The 27,854-nt window shown below is 45.4% G+C and overlaps 2 protein-coding genes across 2 annotated transcripts in view; one reads left to right on the top strand and one right to left on the bottom strand.

The window, feature by feature from the left end:
* Window positions 1-3,776: 3,776 nt before the first annotated feature.
* Window positions 3,777-20,285, top strand: ptpn22 (protein tyrosine phosphatase non-receptor type 22; the record flags this gene model as incomplete). Its single annotated transcript, XM_080534433.1, has 23 exons — window positions 3,777-3,804; window positions 5,732-5,868; window positions 7,561-7,669; window positions 7,970-8,046; window positions 8,257-8,352; window positions 8,488-8,526; window positions 8,853-8,924; window positions 10,508-10,567; window positions 11,026-11,168; window positions 13,933-13,999; window positions 14,218-14,295; window positions 14,607-14,687; window positions 15,167-15,297; window positions 15,613-16,130; window positions 16,578-16,655; window positions 16,799-16,876; window positions 16,993-17,064; window positions 17,177-17,324; window positions 18,018-18,071; window positions 18,721-18,827; window positions 18,982-19,109; window positions 19,430-19,457; window positions 20,149-20,285. 23 exons carry the CDS (start codon window positions 3,777-3,779, stop codon window positions 20,283-20,285), a joined length of 2,466 nt encoding a protein of 821 aa, XP_080390559.1.
* A 3,753-nt stretch (window positions 20,286-24,038) lies between these two features.
* rsbn1 (round spermatid basic protein 1) overlaps window positions 24,039-27,854 on the bottom strand; it is a gene marked incomplete at both ends in the record, with an annotated part of 6,818 nt that continues 3,002 nt past the window's right edge. Inside the window, 5 exons of the mRNA XM_080534434.1 lie at window positions 24,039-24,623; window positions 25,624-25,732; window positions 25,962-26,129; window positions 26,322-26,464; window positions 26,932-27,069. Of these exons, the coding sequence (XP_080390560.1) occupies window positions 24,039-24,623; window positions 25,624-25,732; window positions 25,962-26,129; window positions 26,322-26,464; window positions 26,932-27,069 (1,143 nt within the window). The remainder of the gene's footprint in view (window positions 24,624-25,623; window positions 25,733-25,961; window positions 26,130-26,321; window positions 26,465-26,931; window positions 27,070-27,854) is intronic.

The following is a 27,854-nucleotide window of genomic DNA, read 5'->3' on the forward strand; positions in this document are numbered from 1 at the left end:
AAGCCATTTTGAGAATTCGCCAGTCACTTCAGTCAAAGAAACACTCGCCATAGTGGCTACGAGTGTCCTATCAACTTGTCCTTTGCAGGACACGTCTAGAACACCCATGGCTATTATCCCTGAAAATAATAGCTCATTTGGCAATGGAAGCAAGGAAGTCGGCGAGATTCTGGCGCGATTTATACATCGAATAGGTAGACAACATTTAGGATTTATTGAACAGTTTTATTTTTAATGTAGTCGATTTCGTTTTTATTACAACTCAATTTAATATTCTTCAATTTTTTCCAAGCGGAAAAAAATTGGCCTCCTCAATTCTGGAAGTCACCAGCCTCCACTGGTGCCTACCAAAAAGCGGAAGAGCTCTCCCCCTCCTACAACAACCCCACAGCCTCAACCTGGACATGAACTCAGACAAAACAGCTGCAATACCTTCCCATCACAAGGACAGAACGTCCCAGTGCTCCAGTCATGTGTGAAGAATAGATCAATGCTGAGGCTTTAAATCTCAATTTAAAAATGCTGATTGGAAAGGAACATTCTTTGAAGTGATTGCTTTGAAGTGATTTAAAAAATCTTTATTAACGAAGAGAAAATAATTACAATTGTGGTTTTCGTTTTCTACTTGTATCTTGCCGATGATTCACCCTCTATTTTAACCCTCGGTTTGCAGTGTGCATCTGAAAAAAATCCCTATGTAGCCCCCCACTTGGCCTTACCCCTACACAATAGGGGAATTGGGACACACCTACCCTTACTCGTGAATGTGCAAAACGGAGGGGTAGGGCTAAAATGTAGGGCCAAGGCTTTTTAGTCACAGTCGACGTTAATTCAAACCAGGCTTTTTTCAATTAAGCACAGATTTGATGGAATACCCCCATGTACTGTTTTCTGCTTCTTATTTTTGACTTGTTTACTTTCTTTTCAATGTGTGTAGAGGGCCAAGGATTCTATATCTGCTGTATGTCTATTGAGATGCTTTTGTTATTAAAGAACAAATGCATGGGCAAACCGTTTTTTATTGAAAATACATGGGAAATGCTTTGTGTATGAAGATGTACATTTTAATCTACAGCGCATTTGACAAATTTACCCTATAGCGTACTGACAAAAAGATAACACGTGTTATCTATTCTATCAATTTATCATTATCAATTTTCAGCAAAAATCTAAAATACAGTATATGTACGTTGTGAGAACGTTGACACACATTTTAGCTTGAACTATACATAATTCCTCTTATCTGCTCTCTGCTCTGGAGACGATCCTTGAACATAAAGGGTTTTCATAAGAACATTGGTATTGTCATTAAAAGGGACATTTTGATCAGACACTTGTGTAATCTTGTGCACGACACACACAGTCACCAGCAGGGAAGCAAGAAAAAGCCAGCGCAGGACCTCATACCACAGAGGTAACCCTGTCCATGCCCTGAAACACAAAATGTTGAAATCAAACGTTTTTCATTTGAAAAGCATGCATAGCGTATAGTTACTTTTTAGGTTTTTTGCTTTCTTTACCTTAACAGGAAGTCTACACCACTGCCTGTAAAAGTAGTTTCACACTTAAACCAACTCAACAGAAGTAGCACCATTGTTAACCCTCAAGGCAAGTCACATTTCCTGGTAATGACTTTTGATGTGGGGCTATAGACACAGTGTATTACCTAATGTAAAGCCAGTCCTGCTCTGTTTGGTTGTTGCTGAATGTGGACTTGTTTCTGCTCCCAAGGTGATAGGGCTGCTCAGTAACCTGGCAGGTGCTCAGAGGTGGGGCGGTGCTGGTCCTCAGTCTGTCACTGCAGTCGTAGCCACTTTGGCCTGATGGTGTCGGAAAGTAGAGATAATATAGTCATATAGTCAGAGAGAGATATAGTCAAAACAGTCAAGGGGAAATTGAAGTGCAGTAACACTTGGTAGCATGAGGTTTCTCTGTACCCGTGTAGTAACAGTGTCGTTACTATAGTAACAACACTCAGCAAATGTGACCTGGCGTCATTCTGTTGATTTGTTGTTTTGTTCTGCCACATGATATGGTTTTAATTTTGTTTGTTTACCCCAAACTATTTCCATGGCACTTACCCTCAATATCAATGCTATAGATGCAGTCCTTCTGGTCAGGCTGCAGAGCCCAGAGAGAAACAATCCCACTCTGCTGGCGGCTCACAGTGTTCCTGGCTCCACAGTAGTACTGCCTGTCCTCCTCCACGATGCCACAGTGGAGCTGCAGGTCTGACGTGCTCTGAATGTGGATGTCCTGGGGGCGAGCGTGTTGGTACCAGGTGTAGTCAACATTGGTGCCATGTACACTGCCACAGCGCACTGTCACTGGCTGTCCCCAGCAACTGTCCTTCATGGAGCCCAGGGGCCATACCAGCGGTTTGGACACAGCCACTGGGAGAGAGATGTTATTTACATTAGATTAGATTAGATTCAACTTTATTGTCATTGCAGGGTACCAGACAACAAATATGTATGATGACATTTGTATGATACAAAGAGTGAAGTTGGAGAAAAAGAAATGATACAATCAATTTATTTTCAACAAAGGAAAAGAATATGACATTCTGAATATAGTCTTACCCTCAGTGACAGTTAGATGGACTGCAATCATGATGTCAGCGTGGACTTTGTCAATCCCAACCCAGTAAACTCCAGTATCCTCTGACTTGAGACCCGTCATAGAGATGAACAGCCCTCTTTGCCGTCGATCTATGATCCGAGCCCTTTGACTGAGCTCAGTGTTGGCGAGGCCATCTGTATCCATCAGAACCACACAAGTGGCCCTTGACTCTCCAAGACACCAATACTTCTTATTATACAGGAACCCATTTGCTTTATAATCGCAGACGAGATCGAATCTACTTCCAACATTGGCCTGGATTTGTCTTTTATCACACTGGAGCTGAACACTTGCTGGAAAATAGATCATGTCACTTCATTTACATTTACATGTTAGTCATTTAGCAGATGCTCTTATCCAGAGTGACTCACAATAAGTACATTCGTCTAAAGAGACATTTGTCTTATTCATGAAGCAAAAAAGAGTTGAAGCAGTATTGTTGGTCAAGCCTGCTCTGGTTACAGCGCCTTATGAAACCATAGACGTGTGCACTGCACATCCTGTCTGCCTAGCTTGAAGGGCAAGGGCACAATATAACTAGGTCAACAACAGCAGTGTACATGTAATCTATACAAACATTTATAGCAATCACAATTGTAATTGACTGTTGTCCTCTGGTCCCTGGGGTGGGTGGGTGGGGGTTATTTGATTTACTTTCTTTTTTTGTTTTGGGTCCCGACTTGTAATGTATGTCCCTAATACCTAGATAGCTGTATTGTAATTTGTGTGTTGTGCTGTGGTTGTATGGGTTGTTGGGGCGTTGGTTGCAGGATGTATAAAGAATATTTCATCACAATTTTTCTTTTTTTTATAGCATTAGAGTGTGTTTGTTTAGAGACCTACAGTATAGCTTTATAAAAAACTGCTACCAAGAGCAAAATGTTCATGTGCAATTCAAACAATGAGAAATGATTGTGTCCTGCTCAGAATTCTGACATTCTGTTCGGAGTTCTTCCCTCAAGATCAGTTTTCTGTTCTTTTTAATTGTTTGATATCAAATAAGGTAAACCTGATATTATTATTATATTATAAATTAATGTTCTCATTAACAATTAGAAAACATTGAGTTGTTATTAAAGTACTCACAGTGACACAGCAACAGCAGACAAAGCACGCTCTTCATGGTAAGACCAGGTATGAACAACTTGATGAGGATGTATGAAGACCTCCAAGCGGACTGTGGTAGGTCACATCCTCTACTCTACCAGCAGTATGGGCTTTTCACATCTGCTATGTGCAACCTGATCAAAACAAAGTGCTAGGACTTAATACACTATTTTAATTGATAGCCATGCAGCATAATTCATCCTTATTTTTTTGTTGGTCTTATTTTACCAACACATTAGTGTGAGGTGAGTTTTGGTTTCATTATACAATGTGTTTCTTTGTTTCTTATTTCTTATTTATAGATTTAAAAAAAAGAGAGCATTAGGTCACAATCATGTTCTTGGTACTGAATAGCAGCTTCAAAAGAAAGAGCTGTTTGTGCCACCTTTAAGGGGTTACACATGTGTCAACACCATAGACTAATTCCACCTCACAGTTCCACTGCAAGATACATTTGTTCAAATCTGCCACTAGATGTCACCCTACTACACACATGGACAGAGAGAATAACCTGTTGAACGGTGATTGTAGGTTCCTCATTTTATTTCCCAATAGCTAGAAAACAAACCCAAATGATCTTCCTTTGTTACAGTCGCTGTGAACGCCAAACAAAAACAGAGAGCATGTTCATATGATCCTCATAGGATCTGAGATGCCCATCTCATTTCCCGCCATTCCATGCTCATCCTAATGTGCCAAGACATACTGAATGCAATGCAATGCAATCACTTCAGATCTGTCCCCATGCTTTTGTAGTGCTGGATAAGCTGCTATATTGGCTAATCAGTATAGATGAGTTGTACCCAACCTGGAACGTGACCTGAGTCAGCTGTGCTCTAAGCCTCTTTCGAAGGGTGCTCTGTTCTGTGTCCATCTGGTGACACAGCACCTGACAGGCTTGGCAATAGTCACCACATGACAGAGAATGAATGTACTAAGTAGGTCTCACCAAGAGGCATAGCATAGCTTACCCGTACCGTGGACATGAGCACTATCGGTAAGTTGACTGTTATTGTTATCTACCCATTCATTCTTCTTATACAAGTCCAGCTACCACACAAAGGAAACAACTGTTGACGTTAAACCATTTTCCGACCATACTGCATAGCATCTCTACAAGCTTGCCAGTAAGTTCAACAGCCCTCAGATGGTGTACAAGAGTGGATTGAGTTCTCCTGCTGTAGGTGGGCTGCAGGAGATACGCTGCAGGAGATACGCTGCAGGAGATACGCTCTTACTGTACTAAAGGGGTGGATGCTCTGTGCCTGGGGTGGCATGGACCAGCTGGGCTCTGGAGGAGAATTCCAGAGAGGGAGATACTCGTCAGACAGGATCCCAGCCTGCCTGCCTGCCTGCCTCCCTCCCTCTGGCCCCTCCCTCGCCCCTCCCTTGCCTCCTCCCTCCTGTGTGTCCTGAATGTGACACAACAGGCTGGGCGGCCTCCGGCACACTCTGACTCTGGAACAGCTGTTCAAGCCTGTATGTGTGTGTACATCTACAGTATCTGCCTTTCCCTCTCTCTGAGCGGCTGTGTCTCCCTCTCTCTCTCTCTTTCTCTCTTTCTCTCTCTCTCTCTGTCTCTCTCTCTCTCTCTCTCTCTCTCTCTCTCTCTCTCTCTCTCTCTCTCTCTCTCTCTCTGTTTGTCTCACTGTCTCTCTCACACAGATTGTCGAGGTGCTTCCTGATCGGCGTAGGGCGGCTCTAGGACCCAGTGAGAGACAACCAAGGGGGGCGCAACGATACATTTTATCTGACCACAGAACCTGTTAGCTGGCTGCTGGCTTCCTCTCTCTCTAACTGTGTCTTACCACAGTGTTGAGTGAGAGCTGCTGTAGAGTGCTCTCATCAGCCTCTCACCCACCCCCCCCGCCCCCCCTCTCCCCTCAGAGCAGACATACTCCAGCGTCCACCCCCCCCCCCATCCCCCCTCATCTTCCCAGCCCTGAGAGACCCTCCGACTCCTCCATGGCCCCGTGGCCCTCCGTATCCTGACATGCCTGAGAGAGCCGGCCCGTCCCAGACAGCGCGCGTCCATCCATGGAGCACCAAGACGGGATACTGAGGGGCTTCCTGGCCCAAGTAGAGAGCAAGGAGGCTGAGGAGGAGGAGGCAGAGTGTGGCTTCGCAGGGGAGTTCTCGGTGAGTCCATCTCTTTGTTGGCAAGAGGGATTATCTCCGGCACAGATCTGTCTCACCCTGTTTCTCATGGAAATGTTAAGAGTGTCATGTATCTTTGTTTTACAGTGCATGTGAGTGTATTTGTTCATATGTGTGTGTGTGTGTGTGTGTGTGTTTTAGTGGTTACATAAAAAAGTGCTGTGATAATGAGTTTGCCTAATGTCGTTAGTATTTCACAAAAGAAAGGAGATATTATGAAAGAAAGTGACATACGTTTGACTATTATATTAAGGAGAGTGACATACTGTATGCTACTGCGTTTGTAGTTTTTCTGTGAGCCATGGCGGTCCCCACCACTGGTTTTGTAGCTTCCTCTAACGGTGATCACTGAAGGCCCCCTAAAAGAGGAAGGAAATCTACAGGCAAATGCTATGGGGCTGATGCAGAACAACCCCCCCCCCCCCCGGCAGCTCTGCATGATCATTTTTCACACATGCACTCACACGCACACTCACAGGCACGCACATGCACACACACACACACACATACACACACATACATACACACACACACACACAGACACACACACACACACACGCATACACACACACACACACACACACACACACACACACGCAGGCACACACACACACATGCTGCACGCCTGCCTCTGGCTGCTCCATGGTCTCGGTTCCCAGGATGACATCACATGTGGATGAGCGACACCTCTGTGACTGAGGGCGGCGCCCCGTTCTCCACAAGCCACCCGCTGCTGTCAGGCCCCTGCCACCCTGTCCACCCTGTCCCCCCGGCGGGAACAAGACCTTGCATCACTTCCTTTTGGAACAAAACGAGCTCTGTGATCTAAGCGCTGCAGATGGTCTGCTAGGTCTGCCCTGGCTGTGCAGCACTGTGAGAACCAGGCCTGAACAAAAAGAGCAGTGTGTTGGAGACAGGGAGGGGGTACGCCGTGTCTTTATTTGAACTGTCAGTCACTCCTCAAGTCTTCGAAGAGTGGAAGTCCTCTTCATTGAGTCTGCGCGGCCATGTCTGTTTCCAGTGAGAAATGCAAATGGATACAACCCATGCCCCCCCAACCCCCAACATACTGAAAGAGAGCTTGAGCACAGTTTTACACACACACACACACACACACACACACACACACAATGAATGTGACTCCCACACTGACTCTAGCGTAGAGGTGGGGGGGTGACAGTTTACTAACACTGGAGAGGAGAAGTGAAACTACCGGTGGCCACACTGAGGACTTCCCTAACTCAAGGACAGGAACATGAACTTGCTCATATTATTTCCAGACAAACAATGAAACCCACCATCATCATTAGAACAAAAAAACCCTGCTTCCCTCTCACTTTTAAACTAGCTCTACAGCAAGAACAGGTTCTTCTGCGGATGATAACAACGATTTGTGCAGCAGTGAGTTCTCAGTGCTATCGTGTTGGGCGAGGTCAACACCATTTTACACAATCATCTTGATGACCTTTTCTGTTGACTGTGTCATATCTGACTTGTGTGTGCCATGAATCATGGGTAATGTCAGTATTGCTGTGTGCAGTACCTCCATCGTCATGGCATCCCATTCTCCTCAGCAACCTCTGGTTTTCTAGCGAGGTGACAGCAGAAAATAACGAAAGCAAAATTCTATGATTGAAAACGTTGTGTTCCGTAACCTTCTTTTCTCTGTTGCAGAGGCTGAAAAAGCAGTCCGTCAAGTACCGCACCGACAGAACGTATCCTACCAAGGCAGCAGACAAGCAGGAGAACGTGAAGAAGAACCGTTACAAGGACATTGTTCCCTGTGAGTGAACCCTAACCCTAACCCTTTTCCCTGATATTAATGTACTTAACATCTGATGAACAAGCACCTCATATTGTGCGTTTTCATTCTGCAGAGGTCTTCATGTAGCACTTGGCCTGGAGGTTTTACCCACCACCTGGTCAGGTGCAGATCATGTGATCAGGACAACCTCCAGCCATAATGTCGATAGATCAAAGTAGCAAAAAAAATGTGGCTTCAAGCTCGGAGGCTATTGATACAGCGAGTCCTATCTCCTCTCATGGTAACGTATAGCGTGGCTCTTTCCCCATCTCTCCTCAGTTGACCACAGCAGAGTGAAGCTCTCCCTCACCACCTCCAAACATGACACAGACTACATTAATGCCAGCTTCATCAAGGTAGGGGCTGGAGTGGGGGGGAGTCTGGTAAAGACCCTCGGCTATCCTAACATCAGCCAGATGGTGATAGAACACACGATGGAACAAACATCTGCATTCTTAGAACTGCCATGGTGTCTCAGCAGGTGTTTGACCAAAGACAAGTAATGAATACGCAGTGGTTACGTTACTGTTTACCTCCATGTGTCCCGATGCCGTGTGCGTCCCTAGGGAGTGTCTGGTTCCAGGGCTTACATCGCCACCCAGGGCCCCCTGCCCCACACCATCCTGGACTTCTGGAGGATGCTCTGGGAGTACGACATAGAGGTACACTCTGCTGTACCCAATCTCTCTCTCTCTCTCTCTCTCTCTCTCTCTCTCTCTCTCTCTCTCTCTGTCTTTCATTCTCTCGTATTATTGTGTAATGTTGACTTTTTGACTGATTGTGATCTTGTCTTATAGGTCATAGTAATGGTGTGCAGGGAGTTTGAGATGGGCCGAGTAAGTGCACTCCACAATTTGACACACACACGCACACACTCACACACACACACACACACACACACACACACACACTAAACGATATTGAATTACTACTGCATGTGTGCTTTGAATGAGGACATATTGTTCTGTTCGCCTGTCCTGTGTGGTTTTACCGACAACATCCTTGTCTTCTAATAAGTCACACACGGTGAATGATGACATATGTTGTTGTTGCTCCACAATTCATTTGTATACTGTATTTCTGTTTTAGAATGCATTGCTGTTGCATTTAGCATGTTGCTGTACGTTTGTACTGTACTGTTGACAGATGTTCTCTTTTGCAGAAAAAGTGTGAACGCTACTGGCCAGAGAAAAAAGAGGACGCATTTGTCTGTGACCCGTTTACTATTTACTGCGTGAGTACGGTTACTTCCTCTCTCTCATTGACCACTTCCTGCTTTGGTTCTTTCTATGGAATAGACATCACAGTTGCTCAGGGGACTGAGAAGTGTGCAACTGTCTGTGATGTCTATTCCATATCCAACTGTCTGTGATGTCTATTCCATATCCAACTGTCTGTGATGTCTATTCCATATCTAACTGTCTGTGATGTCTATTCCATATCCAACTGTCTGTGATGTCTATTCCATATCCAACTGTCTGTGATGTCTATTCCATATCCAACTGTCTGTGATGTCTATTCCATATCTAACTGTCTGTGATGTCTATTCCATATCCAACTGTCTGTGATGTCTATTCCATATCCAACTGTCTGTGATGTCTATTCCATATCCAACTGTCTGTGATGTCTATTCCATATCCAACTGTCTGTGATGTCTATTCCATATCTAACTGCCTGTGATGTCTATTCCATATCCAACTGTCTGTGATCACTATTCCATATCCAACTGTCTGTGATGTCTATTCCATATCCAACTGTCTGTGATGTCTATTCCATATCTAACTGTCTGTGATGTCTATTCCATATCCAACTGTCTGTGATCACTATTCCATATCCAACTGTCTGTGATGTCTATTCCATATCTAACTGTCTGTGATGTCTATTCCATATCTAACTGTCTGTGATGTCTATTCCATATCCAACTGTCTGTGATCACTATTCCATATCCAACTGTCTGTGATGTCTATTCCATATCTAACTGTCTGTGATGTCTATTCCATATCCAACTGTCTGTGATGTCTATTCCATATCCAACTTCTACAACTCTTTGTGATCATCACTACAGCGATGACTTGAAATGGATTATTATTATTATTTAAAAAAAAATATTATTATTATTATCTAACGTGAGGCATGTACAGCAAATGTATTGATAAACAGATGTTTAGCACATTAAGTCTCAGGGTCTTTTACAGTACAAGATATGTTCAGAAGAACAACAGCATTTGTGACAGGGTCTGGTTAAAAAGTCCTCAAGTAGGGCATTGTAAGCTTTCAAATGATATCATCATACATTGAAATCTGAAATAGTTGAAGAAGATATGCTTATTTGAATGTTGGTACAACTCAAACCAAATACCGAAGAATTATCGCTCTGAATCATAACACACTCAAAACAGCTGCTAATAGCTAGTGGCTAAAAAGGAACATCGCTGCAAACATCTAACTAACATGCTAAAAACACTTGCTTTTGAACACGTCCTAAAATGTAAGTTTGTTTACAAGCCATGTATCACTTAGCCAGTAGCCTAGGGCAGACGAGACAGTGAATCCAATTCACAAATTATAAGCATTTAGTGATCCTTAAACTGTTGTTTTTTATATCGAGTGGGCTCTTCAACACCAAAAAAAGAAGAAGAACCTTTTTGCTCATTTGCGCGATTTTAGAATTGCCCACATGCGGCCCTTTTCACCAGACACATTTGTTAAGTGATCTACACCAATGTCATTCCCATGTTAAAAGAAAGCAAGAATAAGCACATTTTGTTCTTTGACAAAAAGAATGCTAAACTGCCAACTCTGTGTATTTGCTTGCAGGACTCTGAGGAGAGTAAAGGGGACCATGTGACAAGGACCTTGAGGGTGACCTACCGCAATGTAAGCCCTGTTTACACCCACATTGGAAAAATTGAGTTGTGGAGATAATCCTAAAAGACGAATTGCAGATTTCAGCATTATAATGGCCACAGTCTGCAGACAAGATATGAATCTTAAAAACACTGTTGTGGTCACAGATGTGTGATGGAATATTCAGTGGGTGGTTCTGTGCAGGCTACTGTACTGTCGTTCTGCACTTTGATCACTTGGATCTCACAGAGATGTGTCATGTAGTGCAGTGCACGGTTACACTGTACTGTTGGTGCCAAGAACGCCATAGTAAGACTAAGTAGCCTTGTGCACCGGGAAAATGCAAGCCAGAACGACTAATATCTCCTATCCATCCACCTCCACCTGCTGATGTCTTACAGCATCACTAAACCAACTCAAATCTCATATGGGCAATGACAGTGAACTGTGTGTCCTGGTGTGTGTGTGTGTGTGTGTGTGTCCTCCAGTGGAGCCGTAGCCTGCGTCAGCTGCAGTATGTGAACTGGCCCGACCACGGCGTTCCAGACTCCATCCCCCCCATCCTGGAGCTGCTGACGGAGATGCACTCCTACATGGCCCACGAGGATGTGCCCATCTGTATCCACTGCAGGTTAGCTCTCCTAGCTAGCCCTAGCCCTAGCCCTGGCCCTAAGCCCTGGCCCTAAGCCCTAGCTCTAGCCCTAAGCCCTAGCCCTGGCCCTAAGCCCTAGCCCTAGCCCTAGCCCTAGCCCTAGCCCTGGCCCTGGCCCTAGCCCTAGCCCTGGCCCTAAGCCCTAGCCCTAGCCCTAACCCTAGCCCTGGCCCTGGCCCTAGCCCTAGCCCTGGCCCTAGCCCTAAGCCCTAGCCCTGGCCCTGGCCCTAGCCCTAGCCCTAGCCCTGGCCCTAGCCCTAGCCCTGGCCCTGACTCTCTGGTAGGATGTCTAATAAGATAACCCCATGGAATAAACCTCATGACAAGGTAACCCTCATCTCAGTGGGGGGAGAACTCAATGTTGCTTCATACACAACCAGGCTTACTCTTACAGGACGAAGCAAGTCTCTTATGGGCATTGTTGCCATATATGGCTTAGAGTTAAGATCTGAGGTTTGACTCATTGTGAGATGATGAGTTGATTCAAAGCATGACACAAATAGACCTGCAGACAAGACATTTGTGTTCTTTTGAATGTGACTCGCTGTGTCTGATGGGGGTGGCGGGGGAGGGGGAGGGGGAACGCAGGGCCTACCTTGTGAAACAGTGATACTTCTGTGGATGGAACATTATTTTGTAATTTGTAGGCATCCTGTTTTGGCCCCCCTTTGTGGGTGAGCCTCCCCCCTTCTCTCAGACACACACAGGAAGTGTGTGTGGGCGGATGGCTAACAGCCCACTAGGTGTGAACGCCTTGTAGATTTCACCTCTGAAGCCATGGTTACAGCTGAACCATTTTGTTCTCATATCTTCCACGTTACCGTTCAGAACTTCATACTCACTGCACAATCTTAACCAGGGCGAAGCTCTCTTCAACCCTCTCCTCCTTTAGCTCTCTCTCTGTTATGAGTAAGACACAGAACAACACAGCGTGTTTCCAGCCTTAGCTGTTGCCGTGACCGCGGTGACACATGGAAATTCCACGAGTTGGCCCCCCTCTTTGAAAGCTGCTCGACATGTTTGACAAGGCCCGGTTCGCTAGTCATGTGTCGCACACTCAAAGACAGAGACACGACAAGACATCCCCTTGCCTGTGACATTCGGGAAGTGATTCATTTTCGCTATATGATACCTGTTAACCATTCTGGGTCCAGCTGTAGAAACACAAGCGCTACAGCTGGTTCCTCATTCGAGCGAGCCAGCCCGACCAGATGGAACCCCCGTACCTGAGGCGTTAATAACGCCGTGGAGTATTTGAGCGGTTTATGATATACAGTAATTAGCTATTCAGTCGTTCAGGAGTGCAGCAGCGGTAGTGTCGTGTCTGCCAGCCTGCCGCGGAGGTGTGGCACACCAGAGGGATCACAACATGCCCGCGCCTCCTGGTAGAGATGAGCTCCCAGGAACGGAATGTTCAGTCACAGGCTATGCCTGCGTGTAGAAATAGAATAGAGTAGAACCGTACGTGGATGGTCCCCTCAGTCAGAACCATGGCAACTTGCCTCAGTACACCGAAAGACGCTGTGGTGGTAATCATTATGATTGCATGTGTAGGACACTGGTTCTATGTGTATGCGCCCCATGCTCACAGTCATCCCACAGGGAGTGACGATAGGAGGGCTCCATACTACTGTAGAGACGACCAGAGTGAGTGAGGTTGTCGATGTGTTGCTCCCAAAAGTGATACATAAACAGTGTCTCCACTGACATGGCCTTTGTACATACCTTTTTAGTGTCTATTGACTCATTCGGATGTACATAAATACTCTCGTTCCATCATATGAAGCCATGTATTGTAACCCCTGTTGTCTATGTTGGTGCCGGGTTGGTTAGTAGTTAGTTTGGCTACCTGGAACAGGAATGGTGGGACCGGGAGAGACAGACAGGCTTGGAGACAGGCAGGCAAGCAGGCAGACAGGCAGGCAGGCAGACAGACAGGCAGGCAAGCAGACAGGCAGGCAAGCAGACAGGCAGGCAGGCAGACAGGCAGGCAGGCAGGCAGGCAGGCAGGCAGGCAGACAGGCAAGCAGGCAGGCAGGCATGCAGACAGGCAGGCAGGCAGGCAGGCAGGCAGGCAGACAGGCAGGCAGGCAGACAGACAGACAGACCGACAGACAGACAGGCAGGCAGGCAGGCAGACAGACAGACAAGCAGGCAGGCAGAAAGACAGACAGACAGACAGGCAGACAGGCAGGCAGACAGGCAGGCAGGCAGACAGACAGGCAGGCAGGCAGACAGACAGGTAAGCAGACAGGCAGGCAGGCAGGCAGGCAGGCAGGCAGGCAGGCAGGCAGGCAGGCAGACAGACAGACAGAGGACATGTGCCAGAGTTGACAGCCCTGGCAGGGTTTGGAGCGGTGCTAATTGCAGCCTGCGGTGATGTGACCGGTCATACTGAGTAGACATACTATACTGCTGTTCACAGATTGTGGAGCCAAAGAGCGAATACATGTATCCCAGATAGATGGGTCATTGTGCTCAATGGGGGAAATTATTTTTGGAATTATGACGTTCTTACAGTATCATCTACATTAATAGACTTTTATAGCCTAGTACTCACACTAGCCCAGTACTTTGCCCAGGTTGTACTGTAGATGATATGTGTTGTGATATTTCACGTGTATTTAAATGAGGATTTGGTGTTGACCTCACAGTCATAAACAGACGAAGGGACTGTAATTCAGTGTTATGTATTTGATATGTGACCGCGTTCTGTGTGCCTGTGTGATCTTGGTTCTCTTAGTGCTGGCTGTGGTAGAACCGGTGCTCTGTGTGCTATCGACTACACCTGGGACCTGGTGAAGACACAGGTGAGAGAGACATACACTGTACTAAACTGCACTGGAGTGGATCTCCTCTGAGCCTGGGACAAAAGGCTGCTCTATCTGGCTCACTACTGTGGGTGTGTGTGTGTGTGTGTGTGTGTGTGTGTGTGTGTGTGTGTGTGTGTGTGTGCGCGCGTGTGTGTGTGTGTGTGCGTGCGTGCAATAATCAGTTGTGTTCATCAAGTATGTTTGCTTATTTCTAGCTGATCACAGATGACTTCAGCATCTATGACCTGGTTGAAGACATGCGAAAACAGAGACCCTCGGTGGTGCAAACCAAGGTGAAGCTCTCTCACTTCTAATTGTAGCCATAATGGCATACACATATTTCATGGCAAGCCGCCGCCTCAGATATGATCTTCCCACAAGCCTGTATCTCACTGTATCAGGCATCCACACCACTGTACACAATAACATTTGCAACAAGTAGAGCAGCATTTTTAGCCATTACTAATGTGAGCGACTCCCCCCGCAACCTTTGTGTGAAAGTGCTGCATGACTATCGGTGTGAAACGCTTCACAGAAAACTCCTCGTGCAGCTGATATGAGAACTAACAGAACCCGTTTTGTCTCTCCCCCCACCCCCCTCCAGGAGCAGTATGAGTTGGTCTACCGAACAATCAAGTTCCTGTTTGAGAAGTACCTCCAGTCCATGGCCACCAGCAGACAGGAGGTGAGAGAGAGAAGAGAGAGAGAGAGAGAGACAGAGAGAGAGAGAGAGAAAGAAAGCGATACACTGGGTACACACTGGGAAGCAGGCAGTGTGATCATCACATGCTCAGTGGTAACAGTGAACCTCAAATGAAGGAAGGAGCAGGGCCACAGAGACTGAGAGCATGTCATCATGTTCTGTATAGACATACTATGTCAGTAAGCTTGCTGGGGAGATGTCAGATTGACGCAATGTTTGGAAACAACACGCTAATACAGTAAAATGTACTCATATTAGGCAAGGCTAAGAATACCTTCTGTCAGGGGTATATATATTAATATGATAAAACATACATAAATATGAAATGCAGACAAATAAAAACATCTTGGCCAATTCAGAAGTGAATTTTCAGGTCTTCTTCTTAGCTTCTTGAACATGTTTTTGTGTCAACAATGAATGACAATGAAAGAACGAGGATGTCATTGTGATGAACTGTGTAGGTGCCAGCGGTCCCCTCTCCCATCCCAACAGCCAGTGACAGTGACCTCTCTGACATGAGCAAGGAATCTGGACCGGAACCGGACCAAGAACCACAACCACAGTATAGACTGGAGACAGAGAGAGAACAGAGGTAGGACAGGAAATGACCATGTCTTCGTCGAACAAATCTGATACTTTAGGATTTGCTCATTGTGCATGGCTACAATCCTCAAAGGCTACTCTATATCACTGTTTTGCTATCTCGGTACTGTAGCAAAATCTGAATGTTTACAATGTTGAAAATTCAACTTGAATGTGTTTAAACTATGCAGTAAAAGGTGTAACATGGATTCACTCTCATCATTCTAACTTAGTACTTATTGAAACATTAAATACAATTATAGAGAGATGAATTCCTCTTGGAGTATAAATGTTTAGATGATGGGTAATTGCTGTTGCCTTCCAGGTGCACACAGAGCGAGGAGCCGGGTGGAATACCCAATCACCTCACACCGTTAGTCCACACTGCTGCATCAGAGGAGTGTGTCGGTGACCCACGCTCCCCCTCAGACATCCTCAGCGCCATGAGAGACAGAGACAGGTTCAGGCAGAGGGATCTGCAGAGACCCTACCTCCCCCAGACACCGTCTTCCAACCTACCCACCAGCCAGGACCTCAGGCAGGGGGGGCCTAGCCACAACAAGCCCATCAGAACCACCCTGACCCAGGGGCAGGAGGCCACTCACAGAGCCCTGAGCCAGGTCCACGTGGAGAACGACAGGGTGCTGGTCCCTGTGGTCTCCAACTCACTCTGTCTCACAGTGGAGGACCCCTACTTTGGGCCTGACTCTCCGCTGAACTCACCGCTGGACACTGAGACCACCCGGTGGTCAACTGAGGACTTGGGGTGGGCATTTAACGGGCCCGGTTTGACTCTTAACGACCTGCCACTGGAGGTGCCAGTGCTGCCCACCACTGCCCCAGGTCAGAGGGTATATCTGTCTGTGTCAACGAAATATCCGTTTAATAAAACAGTACATTATTGTATCTATGAACGTGTAAGATTGAGAGGATGTGTGTGTGTGTGTGTGTGTGTTTAATTGTATGCTTCTCTATAGGTGCGGATATTGCTTCTTCAGATGAGGACCCCCCTCCGTTACCCGAGCGAACCCCTGGCTCCTATTTACTGGAGGCAGCTGCTGATGCAGGTGGATATTGTTCTGAGCGCTGAGCGCTTTAGACCCATCTAGAATCTGGAACAAACTCGGATCAATGTGTTAGCACTTGGTCTTGAGCGTTGAAATAGAAAAAAGAAACAAGTCCTTCTAGGACTTGTTGGAATGATCCACTGAAGCGAACATACAGTACAGCACCTCCCACCACGATAATGTCCCCCCTCCCCTAAAGCTGTGGAAAACTGTGTGCCCTCAGAGCGCCAGCGAGACTCCAGTGAGAGGTCAGAGGTCATCATCCCACCTAATGCTGCCGCCGAAGCTCTCAGGAGGATGGGTGAGTGGACACGTGGGTCTGACACGGGGAGGCCATCTTGTGTTCCTATCTCTAGAATAAACACGCATCTTCCCCTTATGTAATCACAATGTCAACACGACGATGTGCCCCCCCCCCCTAAAGCTTTAACTGTGTGCCCTCAGGGCTCCAGCGTGACACCAGTGAGAGGTTAGAGGTCCTCATCCCACCGGACGCTGCCACCGAAGCTCTCCGGAGGATCGGTGAGTGGAGATGTCCGCCGAAATGGGGAGCTATGTGCTCCCATCTCCACAATGAAGCAGTCAAAACACACATCACCCCCCCCCCCCCCCTTACCTCTATCTCATCTCGTCCACAGAGAGCCCCCCCTCACCTATCCCCGCTCTACCAGAAAGAACCCCAGAATCCTTTGTGTTGGCTGTCAACGAGGGTAGGGTGCGGCTGACGGGTGGCAGACGTTCACGAACAACGTCATAGTCTTGATTCGACTAGCATTGCTTAAAAAAAAACAACCTTCTCTTTGGCTTTGGCCACCCTTTCAGACCTGGTGGAGAAGGTGGTCCAGTACAGGCCAGCAGAGAGCAGCAGCAGCAGGGTTGGGATGTCGGCTGAGTGGTCTGGAGGTTCAGGGGACAAGCCAGCGCTGGTGGAGAAGAAAACCTGGATAAGGAGCAAGGTGAGTCATCCTAGGTCTGGGCCAAGCCAGCATAGTCACAGTGAGGTCCCCCCCCCCCCCCAACCCCCAAGGCACCACTGAGAATAGGTGCTTACAGAATTTCACTCTCTATTCTACTGTCATTCCGCCCACACCCGGTTTGAGGTGTGACATTCCACCGATACAGACCAAGACAGGTTCTGTCACTCCCTGTCACAAGAGATTACCCTTCCAGATTTATAAACAGACTGAGATTTACACAGTTTACGCTTGTGTTTCAACTGTTTCCTTGATTTAAGATAACAGATAGATCTCCACCATTCAAATGAGACACTGTTGCTTTGGAGCACACTAACATACTTATTCACTTTCTTTCAGAGCTGTAAAGTGAAAATGACATCCTCTGGTAAGTTTGTCACAGAGCATTTTCAGGAGGGCAAATACGTTTTTTTTTCTTGGGTTGTTGATCCAAAATCATCTCCCTTTATTTGTTGTCATTTTTGATAATCACTTCCCACCAAAACACTGTTAAACATTATGTATAGATTAATTCTATAAGCAAGACAGTATTGTGCTATGGTGTATTTTAATAACTATTATTATCGTATTGTGCTAATTGAGATTTAGACAATTCCATATGCAAATGTTGCTAATCCTAGTCTGGCCTCTTCCCACTTCAGTACTACCCCCAGTTACGCTCCTGGTTCCTGTATCTGGCCCACCCCCAGATCTCCCCTCTCCTCCACCTCCTTGCCCTCTGACCCCTCCGCTTTCACCTCAAGGTAAGATCAGGTGGTATCATCACTTGATGATGATCACATGTTACAGGATCAGACTACAGTGTAACACATGAGCTCAGTATGGATTCAGTTCCACTTTCAGCTTATATATATATATTTTTAAAAATATTATTATTATTATTATTATTAATAAAAATAATAAACCTTTATTAAAGGCAGGGGAGGTCCTACTGAGAGGTCTCTTTTTCAGAGGAGCCCTGCTTTACAAACATGAAACAGATCATAAATGTACATTCAAATTACAACCATAATACAATTCATTGATCACAAATCAATTACAAAGTCAATTTCCACAATATAATCAATGAACATGTGCACTCCTCAGATGACAGATCCTTTATGAAGGTCTTAAACTGACCCAAGTGACACAAAATAATCTAATTTGAGTGTGCAGAAACTACAGGCTGATTTATGTTAGCTCAGACAAAAGCCAATTATAGGACTATGTCTGGATGGTATATAATTCATATCTATAATAATAATATTCACACTGTGCTGAGGAAATGAGAACACGACACCATGGCAACAAGAGAATTGAGGAACCTTTTCCATGTTGTGTCGTTATGGCCATGAGTAGGAGGTATGGTTGCTCACTGACTTGTGATTCCTGTCATTGTGAAGCCTGTGATAGCCTGACCCCTCCTCTGCCAGAGAGAACCCCTGACTCCTTCTTACTGGTCACTGAGGAAGGTGAGCACATCTCCTCTTCATCACTCTGGGAGAAATACGCTCCCATCTGTCATTATAGGACTATTGTCAACATCTGAACCCCCAAAAGACATGTAAACATGTCAAGTAACAAGACTTTCCGTGGCAAGTGACTCAACAGATGGAAGTGTTAACCTGCTCTGTAGACACTGAATTAAACCTAACCTTTGCACTGATTGTGCAGTTCACCCGAACAGCGCCACCTGCCTGCAGACCGGCACCGAAATCTCTCCGAGGATCGGGACCTCCTCAGAATGGGCAGGGAACGCCCAGCCTAAGAGATTCCTGGATGTCGTCATGAACAGGAGCAAGGTAAGGGAGACTCACAAGGCCAGAGTGCTGTTAGCTGTCATGGCTGTAGGAAGATATTATGGTTGGAGAGAACTCTGTAAACACCAAACATAATCTATCTAATGGTACTGTACATTATGCGATGCTGCCTGCCAATCCCCATACTGTAGTTGGTGTTATAGATGGTGGGTATGTAATCATTTCGGTAAATATCCTTCAAGGGCTATTAACAGCCAAGGGCATTTCCGATCCCAGTCGTGATTCAGGCGATGACTCAGACATTCCAGCTGTTAAGTAGACTGCATTAACACACATGTTTGTACTGATGTTTTTCCCCTCAGAGTGTTCGGACAAAAGGTTCAAGGCAAGGTAAGGTGTTTTCCCCCTTCATGAGCATCCTTTACTCTTCCGTCTCTCTTCTTGCTGCTACTTCTTGTTGCTATCAGTCTGGTGAGATTTTAGAGAGAGCAACTACTAAACTTCACTACATTGACTTCAACTTATTCTTCACGGCTGCTCTTGGCCCCCATTTCCTCACACCTCAACAACCGGCCTCAATAAGAGAGCAGCGAATGGAGTAATTCTACCCAGGCTGCTTACATAATCACCTGTGTCACCATGATGGAGGACATGATGAGTCAATAGGCAGAGGTACCTATTTCTGCCACTAGAGGGTAGTCTTAATCCATATCTGATGTCAGGGAGAGCCCATTGTAAGGCAATCAGGTTCACTTTCAAGTTCCTTCACTTTTAGGAGTTGTTGATCATGTTTTTGAGTAATTCAAAAGGTATGTGGATGTTTCCTCTACAGAGCCGTTGACTACCGTTCAACTGGTGGCTCCGCCCCCTGTGGCCCTAGCTGGGGGAGGATGTGGTGAGTGGTCCCGGAAACGCGACAGTGAGGTCTCTCACTGACAGAGGACCTTGTTTAGTATACATCTCTGACCCCTCCTTTTCTTACAACTCTTCTTATCACACCAATCCAACCCTTCATGATTATACTGAACACAGAGTTAGGTTTATACTGTATTACATCTTGTGAGAATCTTTTGTCTCTCAGCAGCAGCGGCCCCTCAGTCTGTGAACAACAGGGTTTCCACCAGCACTGGAACCACTGAGGAACCCTCAGACAAGAGCAGTGGGAAGGGCATGTCTAGAACCATGGTAATGCCTGGCACGTACTGTAGCTACTGTTGACAGCTCACCATTGTGTTTGTTGTTTCATAAAAAGAGGATCTTCAAGAGAACTATACTACCAGTAATTCTCAGGTGTTGCTTTGACTCGTATCACATTATGATCTAAAATCAATCGTCTCTGGTCTTTTTTTCAGAGCTTGTTTTTTAGGAACAAACACAAGCGTAAGTCACTGATAATATCTGGTTCAGTTATTATATTTTTAGTTATTGTAACACTAAGCTGGAATATTCACTAGTATCCCTGGTAACTAATAGGATGTACAATCCCTCCTCCCTCAGCAAAGACAGCCCCAGCACTTGTTCCTAACCACTCAGGACCTCCTCCTCCCTCTTCTTATGGTGCCTCATCATCAATCTTCAAATTTGGTAGGCTTGGTTAGGCTTGCCTTGCCTTGCACAACACTAATCCCCCCAAATCCCAAACATTCATTGTGAAACATTCCAAAATGTCATATTTACACACAAAAAAACGGTTTCCTGCCTCCAGGATTTGGGACTCGTTTTTCAAAACCCAAAGGCCCCAGGAGTCAGCCTGAGACGTGGGTGTAAGACAAGACAACATGCCACATTGCCACTCTCTCCAAACCGCAGGGCTGGAACCCTGTGTAGACTGGGACTACTCATTTGGACTTGTGACTGTTGCCAGAGGATTGATACAACATGATGTGCTGTTGTTATAGCATCCCTATGAAGACGTGGCGTTTCATGTTACTGTAGTATTCTGCTCTTCTGCTCCTAAAGGACACCATTGACTCCTCTCTTCTTCCAGGGCTCATTCATGGTCTGTTGAGCGTTACCCAGGAGCACCTGCTAGTCTTGACAGATTGATTGTAACTTGGTTTGTGTCAGTGCCTGAGTTCAATGAGAACTGGTGCCTCTGATCATAAAATGTGGATAAACAGTTTGCATGGGTGAGCAAACTATTCTGTTTAAGAATTATGTACTTTGGCTGTTTTGCCTGGATTGTACTTTTAGAATTGTTTTCTATTTTTCAGTTTGAGATTTTAGTATATGATGTACAGAGATAAACTTGCACACCATGGTGGAACAACAAATTGTTTGTGAGAAAGCTATGTGTAATATATGTTATAGTGGTGTTGGATAAGCAAACTTACTGTACATTATCACATAAATTCCTGTAAGTTGAGGGATGTGTTTTCAATTGTAATTTAAAGGCAAAGAAAATACCGTATGGTCTAAATTCAAAAATATGTAAGGATCACTGATTTATTTTATGTTGCACTGTAACATTGACAAGCTGCAGCTCTTCGTGTTATTTTGTATGGATGTTGAGTCTGTTCTAATGGTTCTATGGTGTATACAAATGAATCAAAAGTCATGTCACTCAGATAATTTATACATAATACACGCATACAATTATTTATTTAAAAAAATACAAGAAAAGTATGGTGCGTTTTCTACTCAAGGAACAGGATTGAATCACAGAGCTCTCTTAAATGTAACTTATTATCTGCCGACAACACATTTATATTGTTATTGAAAATCAACGTCATTAAAATGCCTCAATACAAACATCAACAACAACAGCAATTATTGGTTTTACGATACAAAGCATGCCTTGATCACTAGGCAGATCACACCACAATAGTACACGACAGAGGTCTGAATAAACTGTAGCTGCCAGAAGAAATTTCTGAAGAAAAGTAAATAAAATCAACTTCCAATTTGACAGCGTTCTGTTTGACAAGTGACCAGACTAGCCATTCTACTTCACTGAAAAACAGCCTAAAGAAGGCCTATGCTTTAAGAAAGGCTTGATGATGAAAGGCATGATTCTCAAAAATAAATGCTCATTTTACTTCTACCACATACACTACAGAAACGTACCACCATAGCTTTGACATCTCCTCATCTTATTTCTTCTTCGACCAATTCGTTATCCAAGGAATTATCCGGAAATTCCACAGGTTACACATTTGGAAATGATGAAGCATATTATGGGCACCATGTATTTATACATTTATAAACAAACAACACTCTCATTACAGTGAACCTAGCTTCACGGATCTCTGCAGTAACACATTCATTCAAGCACATTAGCCTACAAATAAACCTCAATCAGTCCAACAAAGGCACAAAGACGCAATTCGTTGTTTGGGCAAAGATTACAAAAGCCCCCCCCCCGTGTTTACAAGAAAAGGTAAGGATGGAACAATAGATCTGTAGGAGTGTTGAGATATACAGTGGTCTAATCTGTAGACTATGTCTTGGGGGCATCTCATACTTCTGAGGGGGACATCTTATTGCTCACCTATCGTAAGGTTGTTGTTAAAGCCAAATCTGTTTTCTTACAATACATTTAAACCAAATGCAGCTGTTTTAAGGAGCAACCAGCTTTCCTTCAGTTAAATGGACTTCTGGGGCAGTTTTCTGCTTTCAACATAGTTACCACCAGACAAACATGTGGAAAAATAAATAACTTACACAATGCTAAAAACAGTGGCTACTATATTGCACTCTGATTTGACCTTCTCTATTGCGAAACCTTCATCCAGAGCTTAAGTGGTTTGTAACCAAAGATGGGTATGTATCTTCATTAAAACATTGAGAGAAAACATGTACTGTACTGTACATGTGGCATAAGTGCACTGACCATATTCACATATGTCCAGATAGTATAACAATATAACATCATATATAACATTTAAACACGTGGGGAGATTATTTCAGACAAATGCTCTGTATGCCACGCAGTGAATCATGAAGCAAAGCGAACAGTTCCTCTGTGCTGATTCCATCAACACACCCGAAAACGCCCCTTTAAACACCCCTTTAAATTAGAATCTAGCATCTAGACCATATGGACATCGCTGTTACCGCCACACTATGACCATATGTTAGCTAAAGCTGAACAAATATATTAAATAAATCGAAATGTGCATAAACCAGTGGTTAAAAAAGAACATTAAACTATAGCAATAGATAAAATGGTTGGGAGTTGAAGCAAAGCTTATAGGATATGGAATAAAACAATATTTGGATGAAAATGCATTTACATTTCAGGCCTCTTTGATTCCAAACCAAAGAGTAGTACGTATGTTTTACAAGTATAAACGATGAGGTCAGCTGTTACAGCCCGTCATCGCAATCAGGCTAACCTTTGGTTGTGTCACTGTCACACAGTCTAATACTACAGCCTGTCTTTGCTTACACATATAGCTGTCTTTGATCAAACAATCTGAAACAAAATAATCAGTCTCCACAATCATATATACCGGTACTGTATTTTTTTAAATGTCGCTAACGTTGCTGTTTCTGTGAAGCAAGGGAAAAAATTGTCTTCCATGAAATATAGTACTATATCTTGTATCGGAATTTAAAATGAATTTGCCTCTCCATGCAGTACTGTACTGTACAATTGATTCACCATTACAGAAAGTCATAATGGCTAGGCCAAAAATAAAACAGCTTTCATCTTTGAGATATTATTACTGTTTTTCGTGTGGTAGGCACTTTTTTCTTTCTCTACAAATCAATTAGGCAATTTACATGATATACACCTTGGTCAAACGTCATGGTAGGAGGCTTGGAAATCCCTCCAGAGAGATTTCCATCGCAGGTACTAACAAGTAGAAAACAATACTGACCCTTACATATACTTTGGCTGAGAAAAGAAATTCTAGGGTTGTCTCTGTGTCTGAACCATCACACATGAAAAAGAACACGTAGTATGAACAATTTGAGAGAGAAAAATTTGAAAAGTTTCTCAGGGGATGGAGTAGAAATGGAGGGTCATTTGAAGAAATCTGTGGCATGACACTGTACATCGCGGTGGTGGTGGGGGGAGGGGAGGTGTGGCCCAGGCTGCACCATGGCTTGTGGAAGCATGGGCTCTGGGGTGGGGGGGACAGAGCCAGAGTGGGCAGACAGAGGGAAGCTGCGGTCCTGATAGAGAGGGGGCCGGCCAGACTTGGCAGGCTGAGGGAGGGCCGGCTTGGGTAGTCTGGGAGGAGTGGCTGGCCTCTGGAACACGGCCTCCTCAGTCTTGGCTCCTCCCCCCTGGGTGGTGTCTGTCTGAGGCCGTGCGCAGGGGGCCAGGTTGGCGTCGGGCTGGGCAGGGGAGGAGGAGGAGGAGGAGACCCGGGCTGAGGTGGAGGTCTGCTCGCTGGGCCTGTGTTCCCCCTCCTTCTCCTCAGAGTGGTACTGTCTGAGGCGGATGTGCCAGGCCAGACTACAGACAGCAGACACCGTCTTGAACTGGTGAATGACGTTCCGGGGAATGAAGTAGATGTCATCGTCACACAGCTGGACGCGGACGTAGCGGATGCCTTCCCGCCTCAGCTGGTTCAGCTTGGCGTCGTCCACCCACTGGACACACTGCAGCGAGAGGAGGAGGAGGAGGAGGAGGATACTGTGTTTGAACAACCGCTAGAGGCGGCTACACTTTTGTGATATGCGTCGATTTAGCTCAAGCTACCATCCGTAAATAAAAAACGACCACATCAATGAAAAAAATTTGAAAATAGGAATAGTACCAAAATATCCAAGAAATGGGATGGGAAAGTGAATACATTTGGGCTTATTGGAGACAAGCTGGTATGTCTTTGATACGAGGCAGTGCCCAAGGAATACAATTTACGGCGGCACTTCGACACCAAATACGGAGCCAAGTATGCGAACCTTAGCCACCAAGAAAAGCAACAAAAAGTCCAAGAATTAAAAGGCAGCCTGCATTCTCAACAGTATGTTCGCAAAAGTTACAGCAACAAATGTTGCAGCAATGAAAGCCAGCTGAAGGTATGTTAACAGGTGTGCCCTGACCAGAAACAGGCTTTTGACAATGTCAGCTTGTCAAGAAACACTATCGCAGACTGAGGGAGGGGAGAAAGCGGGAAGTCTGATGACACAGTTGGCTGAAGCATGCAGTTATCTGCCGTTTTCATTAGCTGTTGATGAAAGCACTGACAATACTGTGCCGTAGGTATATGTGTGTATTCTAATGGTTGTGCTTGCATTTTGTTTTGTGTTTGTTGTTATGTTATGATGTTATTGTTATCAAGTGTTTGATTGATCCATGGATTAGGATGGTGTGTGACTGGTGTCTCAGGGTGAGGAGAGATGTACTTGGTGTGTACAGGGCCAGGCAGCATCACTCTCACATCCTACTTCGTCCACATCATGTCTGAGTAACCTCATTGTTTAAAAAAAAAACAAAAAAAAACTGAGCCTGTCACACCTGGTATTTACAATTTACAATTGTATCTTGAATGTATCTGTGAAAAGGTTTTTGCCTGTTCAAATTTGTTTGAATTGATTGATTGATTTATTGATTGATTGATTGATGGACTAATTGCTCATAGAGGTCCCCAGCACCTACCTGTGACACAGGGGGTTCATAGAGATCCAGCTGCAGCCTCTGGACCACATTGTTAAAGTCCTCTGCGTGGAAACACACCGCGTCTTTGGTAATCCTCGGGCGGTCACTCCTACCAAACAAAGACAGAGAGGGCAGCCGTGCTAGTTAGCTTAACGCTCAGTGTATCAACGTCCATTCCGGTGTGATTCATAGAGCCAGTATAGAAGCAACCGTGGTTAGTCAAAGTGGTTCGACATCCTTTATGACTAGGGAGTTTTTCTTCCCGGTCGGGTCATGTGGTCAGGAAAAACTCTGGGCCTTGTCTGTCACACCAGTGTCCGTTGTTCGTCACCACTCACCACTCTCCGAACTGCACGGCCTTCAGCACCCCTACGGCCGCTGTGCTCTGCCAGTCGAAGCTCTGGCCCACGTGGTCAGCGTGGGCCCTGGTCCGGTCCTCAAACAGCACCTCTCTGGGCTCGCTGGCTCTGGGCAGGTAATGCAGGTTCTTAATCTCATTCATGGACCTGGGAGAAGGGAGGAGGGGGTGCCGGGGGGGGACAGGGCAGGGAAAGACCAATGAGATGCATCGTTGATGTAATGAATGTTTTCCACCTCACCTGCACCTGTCTGGAACCTGTTTTTATTGGCACTGTGTGTATTGTGTGTATTGACTCCGCTAAATCAATGAAGAGACAGTGAAAGGCGTCTTTGTGTACCTGCGGCGTTTGAAGGGAGATTTGGGCATGTCGGCGGTCGGAACCATCTGCTCTCCTGGCCGGACCCACATGATGGGCCCGTCGTCACTCTGGGACCGACAGTCCAGCTTCAGGTTGGAGAGGCTTCCCCAAGGCAAGGTCATCTGGCCCCACACACACGCGCAGACATGCACACACACAGACACACACATACACAGACACACAGGCACACACACAGACGCACACAGGCGCATGCGCGCGCACACAAACACACACACACACACACACACACACACACACACACACACAGTGAGCAACACTAGCACATTGCAGGGTGTCTGCAGACTCTGTTTCACACTCATTAGAACAAATAGCTTAAGCAGAATCTGTTCTGCAAACTGTACACGTTAAACAGAAGTTACAATCAGTAGGCTCACAATCAGTGTTTTAGTATTCATTCCTATACATTACCCACATGTACTAAATGACCATAGGCTAAGTGAGTGCAGTGAATAGTTAGAGCTAATAAATAAGGCCACATTTAATTTCCTGGTCAGCCAGGTCATGTGATCAACAACAACTCTTGGGCCCCTGTTCAGCGTAGTTCCATTTTAAGCACAGACATCCTGACCTTCAGAAAGGGGGATTCCTCCAGCATGTCCAGGAACTCTGGGAAGAAGTCTCCCACCTCCTCGTCCACGGCCCCGACCAGGCTGATCTGCCTCATGGGTCCAGCCCGGTACGTCCCAGAGCAGTAGGTCCGGTTCACCTGCAGACAGTAGAGCACAGCACAGGGGGAGAGGTCAGACTAGGGTATCTGGCTTACTCTAACACACGTCTAGGATGTAGGCTAGAGACGTCTCACATGGAAGATAAGGGCTAAAGCTAACAATTTACTTAAAACTACACATCAATCAATCTCACAAGACACAGTCTAGGCCTATTTCTCTCAGTGAAACTAAGACTATATTTACATGTTTGGCATTTAGCAGACGCCTTTATCCAAAGCGACTTCCAACAAATACATTTGACTAAGTAAGTGAATCATCTATCCATCAGTCATAGCAAGAAAATGGAATCTATGTTCTGGCCAGAGGCGATTGACAGTCATAATGCTAGAAGAAGGAAGAATTAAGACTATGCATGTGTGTAAGTACTGAAATAAGACTAAAACATATGGGAAGAATACAATGCCAGTGTGTGTTAAGAAGTTATGCTGACAATGTCAAAGAAGAAAATTGAAAAGACAATAGCAAAAACTAAGAACAATAAATTATGTAGGCTGTAAATTCGAATAGGCCTCAATGTAAAATAATCAAAATAACAGTGTCAGTGCATTGTGTGTGTGTGTGTGTGTGTGTGTGTGTGTGTGTGTGTGTGTGTGTGTGTGTGTGTGTGTGTGCACGCTTGTTTGTGCATTGGGGAAGAAACTGCTGTGGTTCTCCAGGAGTCAAGCATGTCTTTTCAACATTTAAGGCATTATTACCACATTATGCCCTCAGGGGAAGGCTCCATTCACTGCCTTCAATGTTCTCCCCCAGATTCCATTATCCC

Source organism: Nansenia antarctica (assembly GCF_963989245.1).
Source record: "Nansenia antarctica genome assembly, chromosome: 6".
Lineage (NCBI taxonomy): Eukaryota > Metazoa > Chordata > Actinopteri > Argentiniformes > Microstomatidae > Nansenia > Nansenia antarctica.